The sequence below is a fragment of the Cherax quadricarinatus genome, chromosome 7, assembly GCF_038502225.1.
Source record: "Cherax quadricarinatus isolate ZL_2023a chromosome 7, ASM3850222v1, whole genome shotgun sequence".
In the NCBI taxonomy this organism is placed as follows: Eukaryota; Metazoa; Arthropoda; class Malacostraca; order Decapoda; family Parastacidae; genus Cherax; species Cherax quadricarinatus.
In genome coordinates this window covers 59,613,870-59,621,324 of record NC_091298.1, presented here as the reverse complement: position 1 = coordinate 59,621,324, position 7,455 = coordinate 59,613,870, and the positions used below count along the sequence as shown (strand labels likewise).

The following is a 7,455-nucleotide window of genomic DNA, read 5'->3' as shown; positions in this document are numbered from 1 at the left end:
TTTCCATGAATATATGAAATTTCATTAATCACAAGGTACACCAAATTCACACGAGTCGTACGGACACACTTTATGATGTATTGCTGATGTATTTATTCAGTATTTTTAACTTTATTACATTCATGGGGAAGTGCTAAACCCATACTCAAGCTTTTATAGCAAATGAATTGTCTGAAGTCTGGTCTGGGACTGGGAGAGTAAGACATTGACCTTGAAACATTCAACAGTTAGGTAGGTATGCAGACCAGGACATACAGTGAGGAAGAAAACAATAAACTTTTTTTAAAAAATTTATTTGATATATATAAATATTATTATTATAATATATATATATATATATATATATATATATATATATATATATATATATATATATATATATATATATATATATATATATATATATATATATATATATATATATAATGTATGTATTATGCAAAAATCGCAAACAAGCGATACAAGATGCAAAACAACCACGGGGGGAGTTGAATGATAGCTCTAGGCCTTTCGTGTTGCTGTCAAAACATCAGGAGCTTGCAGTGTTGCAGAAAAGAGGAGGAGATCCAAGCAACCACAACCACAAGAAGCTCCCTTACTACAGCAAGGGCACTTCCTGCGAGTGAGTGCTTGGACCACCACCTTGTTTCTGCAACATTGCAAGATCCTGATGTTTTGATTGCAACACTAAAGGCCTAGAGCTATCAATCCACTCCTCCCGTGGTTAATTGATTATATAATTATTTATTTTTATTTTTTTATAGATAGTGTGTCCAGGCCGGGAGCCATGGCAATAGAAATTTGTATAAATATTTTTTATATAATCGAAGGCAAGAGCATTTTTGAAGTCTTGGTGACTTTGTGCCATCTTTGTGTTTTGTCTGAAGGGAGACAGTTGGAGGAGGCCTTTCAACATCTTCATTTACATATTTTTTTAATCGTGGAATGTTCTGAAAGTGATGGCAGGGTAATTTTGATGTACAATATATGTGATTTCAGTTGCAAAAGACTGTACACGACGAAATGAAAAATAAATGTCTTAAACTCCAATGTTGAATGTGATTGGTGGGTATAGAAAACAAATGTCAAGTTTGTACTCGACATTCTTGACCAATCAAGACCATTCACTCTCGCCAATCATTTTCCACACACACGTCGTCCACCTGCAGCTGTCTCAGAAATAGGAAGCATCTATGGTGCCTCCCTTACCAATCAGGGATTGCCTTTTTTAGTAAGTAATCATCATCCCCGCTGCCGCAATTTGCTTTGCCCTCTGTTGCTTGGCAGTAGACCATGGTTTCTTCGGAAGCGGTTGCTACCGCAGAAAGTGAGGCCGTCCCCGACACAGGCAGCATAGGCAAGGGCGTAGGGAATGTAGCTCTGTTCATGGACACCTGTGAAGAGGTGGGCATGAGGCCCTATGGCGTACAGACCAACATCGTCACCAGTGTGGGCAGCAGAGTCGAGAGGCACAGAGGCAGCATGGCGGTAGTTGACATCCACTGAGGAACACAAGTGGTTTCTTAGTTTATCCAGTTAGCTTATCCTTAGAAAAACACATAATTTTATAGTAGAAAGGGCTTTTGACACAAGGAACTAGAGCCATCATTTAGATTATGCTGTGAGTTTAGGTAACCATATTACAGAATGGACTAAATGCACTGGAAAGCTTAGAGAAGAATGACAAAGTTGATCCCTTTATATTAGAAATCTTTCCTACGAGGATAGACTGAGGGCACTGAATCTTCACACTCTAAAAAGGCGTAGAATTGGGGGGGGGGGGATATGACTGAGGTGTATAGATGGAAAACAGGAATAAAGGGGATACAAATAATGTGCTAAAAGAATATCTTACCAAGACAGGACTCGCAGCAATGGGTTCAAGTTGAAACCCCTCAAGGGAGGTTCCTTGATGCTGGTGAGGGGCTCTTGATCTAGGGAATTGGATCTGTGTTCCAGTTCCCTGAATTGAACCTGGATACCTTCCATCCCCCCCACATGCGCAGTATAATCCTACAGGTTTAGTGCTCCCCCATTATTATTATTATATCGTTGGAAAAAAATTAATTTTAGAAAAAATATAGGAAAGCACTGGTTTGGTAATAAAGTTGTGGATGAGTGGAATAAACTCGAGTAGCGTCACTGAAGCAAAAACCTTGTGTAGCTTTAAAAATAGGTTAGACAAGTACATGAATGGGTGTGAGTTGAACTTGCTTGGCATTGGCTAGTAGGCCTGCTGCAGTGCTCCTCCTTTCTTATGTTCTTTGAATCAAATCTGTTTACCTACCAGTGCCTCCCTCAGTCCAATACAGAGAAGAATGGTTGAGGATCCGGAGGAGGTTGAGGAAATCAGTCTCTCAGCTTGGAGTCGATGTGATCAATCCATCAGTCTTGAAAAGAGTGTAGCATATGCTGTATTCTTACCAAGATCGATGGACTGACCACATCAACTCCAGGCTGAGGGACTGATTATCTCAAACTCCTTCTCATCTTCAACCATACTTCTCTGTACTGGACCGAGGAAGCCATTGATTGGTGAAACGTTTCCACAAAGATACCGAAGTGTTGCATAAATGTGTGATTCATCATGTTCTTGCTATACACAACCTCATGCACTCTAGGCATTACATGTAAACACGTAGCTGTACACCTCAATAAAATCCACGCCCTATCATTTTGACCAAAGATATTCTTTAATATTTGTCTTTTTGTTTCATTGTGTGGATTCTACTGTGTGTTTGCTGGAACCGAGTCCTGGTTACTAGGCCCTGCCCCAGTAAACCAACAAATATTTTTTTATGATGGTTAACTAGGCTCATGGAATACGGTTATATTACACTTGAGTTTGGACAAGGAGTTCGCCTCTACTATTTCCTTACACGGTACATTCACTATTTTTTTACATGTGCTAGTTCCAACATCTGTGTCCCCTCGTCCTGGTCTCCTTGTGTGTCATTTCATCCTGGTCTTTCCTTGTCTCAATCCTGGTCCTATCAATTGCATTCCCTAATCCAGGTCCCAGTCCTTCTTTGTTCTCTTGCCCTGGTCCCTCTCCTTGTGTTCCCTTCTTGCCCTGGTCCCTCTCCTTGTGTTCCCCCCCCCTTGCCCTGGTCCAATGACTTGCATTTCCCCTTGTTCTAGTCCAATGACTTGCATTTCCCCTTGTTCTAGTCCAATGACTTGCATTTCCCATTGTCCTGGTCTCAACCTCTCATTCTGGTTGTTAGGTTCTTACCTAACAACCTGTCGGTATTGTATACCATTTTGATGTTCATCTCTCATTCTGGCTCCAGCCTTTGTCCTTTTGTCTGGAGGTGTACTTCTGAATGTTCTCAAGTTTCTTTTGTTTGTGGGTTCCTAGATGAGGCTTCCACATTGGCGCTGTGTACTAAAGGACTGGTGAATGTTAGTCTAGTTTTTTTTTTTTTGTCACATTTCCTCCTCTTTCCTATCGCCCTCCCTCCTTCCCAGTTTCTCGCTTTCTATCACTACTACTCACTCAGATCATCTTTGGACACATCTGGTCTATGGCCGTTGACCTGCGGCTGGAAACCTGGACCGTTCCCGTAAAGTAGTGTGGTATAGGGCAAGAAATCTTCGCTGCTAATGTCGCCGATGCCTGGAAGGTAAAGAGAAGTTAAGTGTAGGTGGGGTCAGAAGAGATCATTGTGACTAAAGTGCAGGAGATACTGTATATCGCAGACTTCTGTCATTGTTGTTGTTATTATTATTATTATTATTCCTCTTCAAGGGGGGCTCCTTGGCGTGGTGAAGAGGCTCTTGGTCTGAGGAATTAGCCCTGTCGGTCTTCTTCCTCAGACCGAACCTAATTACCCCCCATTCTCCCCTCCCCTATCCCATCCTCCCCATCCTCCCCTTTTTCCATTCCTCCTCCTCCTCCTCACCCCTCCCTTTTGCCCTTCCTCTTTTTAGCCTTCGTGATTTCTCCCACAGGCGCGCTAGTTCCTAGGTAGGGGAAAGGACACCGGGGTCCATCCCATTCCGTTGAGGTTTCTTGGCGGTGGCGTAGTTTGCCGTGGAATCTGGATTGCCTAGGGATGTCCCGATCCCTCTCCGGTATCCCGGAGTAGCTTTGGGTGTCTTTTGGGCGACGGGTGTATCTCTGGAAGCCACCTTTCGGATTCCGGGGGTGGTGGCTGAAGGAGGTATGCTTTGTGGCGGATATCCGGCCGCCCTCTCTTTTGTCCACCGAGGTAGCTCGGCAGATGTGAGGTTGCTATCCCAGATTGCTGGTTTACTGGCATGAAGGGTAGGGTATGGCACGGGTTCCATGCTGCATCTGCGCTACTAGCGGTGTCGAGTCCTCTTGGGCGCGGAGGGGGATTTCCGGCCCTTTCATTCCTCCTGGGAACTATTCCTCCCCGCTCCCCCCTTTTTTTATTCTTTTTTTTATTTTTATTTTCTTTTCTTCTTTCTTTTTTTTTCTTAAAAACAAAAAGCAAAGGAGTAACCTAACCATGGCAGCCCTAGTCCATGAAACCACTACCCCCGGGCCCCTTCTTGATACCGCACCCCATTCTGACCCTGCCTTGTGTTTAGACCACTCTTCGGACACTCCTGATACCCCTGTACCTCTTGCTGGTGCTGTTTCCTCACCCGCTTCAGGTACCGGGGCTTCGACTGACTCCTTCGATTTGTCTGAACTCCGCTCTCCTTTGACTATGCTTCCGGCTTCTCCCTCTACGGTACGGCAATTTTCGAATCGCCCACCCATTTCCTGCCGGACCAACTCCGGTCCTACTCCTAAACGCCAACGTCAATCTCCTGATGATGCTCCGTCGTTACCTTCCCATTCTACTCGGAAACGACCGACACGTCAAGCACTCCCTCTCCACGCTCAGTTTCGGACCACACAATGGACTAAATTCTTTACTTTAAGACCAACTTCTTCTTCTGCCTACCTTTCTGACCATAGTATTGCCAAAGCGCTCCTGCGTCATGTTGGCAGAGATATTTCATTTCACGCTCTCAAGAGCGGTACGCGCATCGTCACTGTCCAGAATGCTACCCAAGCTCATGATCTTTCTCTCCTTTCGAATATCGATACTACTCCTATCACTATTGAAAAACATCTTTCTCTCAATTCTTGTAGTGGTACTGTCATTCTGCCTCATACCATAGTCCAACAGAATTTCCAGTCATGTGGCAATGACATTTTTGAACAGCTGGAACTCCAGGATCTCCCAATCCTCAAAGTAGACACTTATGTCCTTCCTGCCCGGGGGCGGAGACGTTACCCTTGCAATGTGGCTCGTTTAACTTTTGACAGCCGAGAACTCCCGTCCTCTGTATATGTCGCGGGACATCGGTTACAAGTTCGAAAGGTGATACCTACACCGCAACAATGTAGAAATTGCTGGCGTTTTGGTCACCCAGCGAAATATTGCAGATCTATGGCCGAATGCCCAGTCTGTGGTGCCGACGACCATTCTAATACATCTTGCAGTCAACCTCCATCTTGCCTTAATTGTAATGAAGCTCACCCTTCGTACTCCCGCCGTTGCCAGGTCTACTTAAATGAACGTGAAATCCGTTGCCTCAAAGAGGCAGAAGGTCTCCCTTATGCTATGGCAGTTACTCATCTCCGCCTCCAAGGGAGACTACCCCGTGTTTCTTATTCTCGTGTTTCCAAACGTCCCCCCACTTCTGGGGTCCCATCTTCTGCAGCCTCCTCTGTTGTTACCCCTCCCATAGCCACTACGGCATCTAATCCTTTTGCTGTCCTTGGCTCTGACGTCCCGACTACAACTCAGTCTGTTCTCACATCTTCGCGTCCTTCCTCACAAGCCCCAGTATCGACAAGACCTCGTACGACACCTAATACCAATCGCCCCTCTACTCAGAAGTCCAAAAAATCCACATTGCTCAAATCTTCTTTGCCCCTTCCTTCCCTTCTTCCACCTCCACACTTTACCTTTCCAGTCTCTGTACCTAGTTCTTCCCCTCTCTCTGGCTCTATTACAAGTGTGGAGATTCACCCTCCTCCTCGTACTATGCCTTCCACCCCCGTCCCCTCCCAAGTTTCTCCCTCTTCTGTCACCTCCCAGGTTTCTACCTCTTCTGTCCCCCCCCACACTTCATCTCCAGTCCCTTACACTTTTCCCTCCCCCTCTACTTTGGTACAGTCCATTACTGTCCCAATCTTTACTCACCCTCCTCCTCCTATCTCCAATATGGTTTCCCATACATCTTTGAATTCAGAAACACTTGAAGCCATTTCAGAATATATTGCAGAGACTAAACCTTCAATGGACACTGATTCACTTCCTGTTCCTTCTCTTCCCTCTCCTCCATCTTCACAACCCCATTCTTCGCAACGCTCCGTTCCTTCGCTACTTGAACATCTTCCAATGCCACCACACGTTGACTTTTCTAACCCCTCTAGTCCGTAGGTGCCTTTACCTACAGATTCCTGATATTTTCTTCATCGCCAATCATGGCCTATTTACAGTGGAATATCCGCGGCCTCAGGGGTAATCGGGGTGAGCTTCAGATGTTGCTTTCCAGGTTTTCCCCTGTTGGTGCTTGCTTACAAGAACCAAAATTACACTCGGCTGTTTTCCAACCTATCTCAGGCTATAATTTATTGTATTCTTCGGATCCTTTCTCAGATGGGACCTTTAATGAAAGTGCCCTTCTTCTACGCAATGATATTCCGTACTGTCAACTATTTGTCCATACCTCGCTGCATTACACTGCAGCCCGTATCCACTTGAATAAGTGGTTTACAATATGTTCTTTATATCTCTCTCCTTCTCGAGCATTTTCTATCCCAGACTTTGCCTTTCTTGTTTCATCCTTACCACCACCACTTCTGTTACTTGGTGATTTTAATGCCCACCATTTCCTCTGGGGGGGGTCTCATTGTGACTCACGTGGCATTCAGTTGGAGGCTTTTCTTGCCTCTCACCCCCTCCATGTTTTAAATACGGGTACTCCCACCCATTTTGATCCTCGTACTCATACTCTCTCTTGCATCGATCTATCAGTCTGCTCTTCCTCCACTGCACTAGACTTCACCTGGTCTGTTCTACCAGACTTACATGACAGCGATCATTTTCCGATCATTCTTACTTCTCCTTCCTATTCACCACCTTTCCGTAGCCCTCGCTGGCAATTTGATCGGGCAAATTGGGATCTTTACTCACACCTCACTGCTTTTAGTGAGGTTCCTTCTTCATCCTCCATTGATGAGCTCCTACACATCTTCTCGACATCAGTTTATACCGCAGCTTCTCATTCTATACCCCAAACCTCAGGCAGGCATTCTCAGAAGTGCGTGCCTTGGTGGTCTCCTGCTTGTGCTCGTGCAGTACGTTTGAAACGTGCTGCATGGGGCAGGTACCGGTACAATAGAACCGCTGAGAGACTTGTTGATTTTAAGCAGAAGCGTGCGATCGCTCGCCGTGTCATCCGTGAAGCTAAACGCACTTG

At 45.1% G+C, this 7,455-nt stretch overlaps 1 protein-coding gene across 4 annotated transcripts in view; it reads right to left on the bottom strand.

Annotated features, from left to right (window-relative positions):
• Positions 1-1,155: 1,155 nt before the first annotated feature.
• LOC128687049 (alkaline phosphatase-like) overlaps positions 1,156-7,455 on the bottom strand; it is a 149,956-nt gene continuing 143,656 nt past the window's right edge. For 3 of the 4 annotated variants that reach the window (XM_070082545.1, XM_070082546.1, XM_070082547.1), the window contains 2 exons: positions 3,500-3,619; positions 1,156-1,502 (listed from right to left, as the gene is read on the bottom strand). In XM_070082545.1, coding sequence (XP_069938646.1) covers positions 1,243-1,502; positions 3,500-3,619 — 380 coding nt within the window. In that variant the 3' untranslated portion in view covers positions 1,156-1,242. The remainder of the gene's footprint in view (positions 1,503-3,499; positions 3,620-7,455) is intronic. The other variant, XM_070082548.1, reaches the window with a different exon arrangement.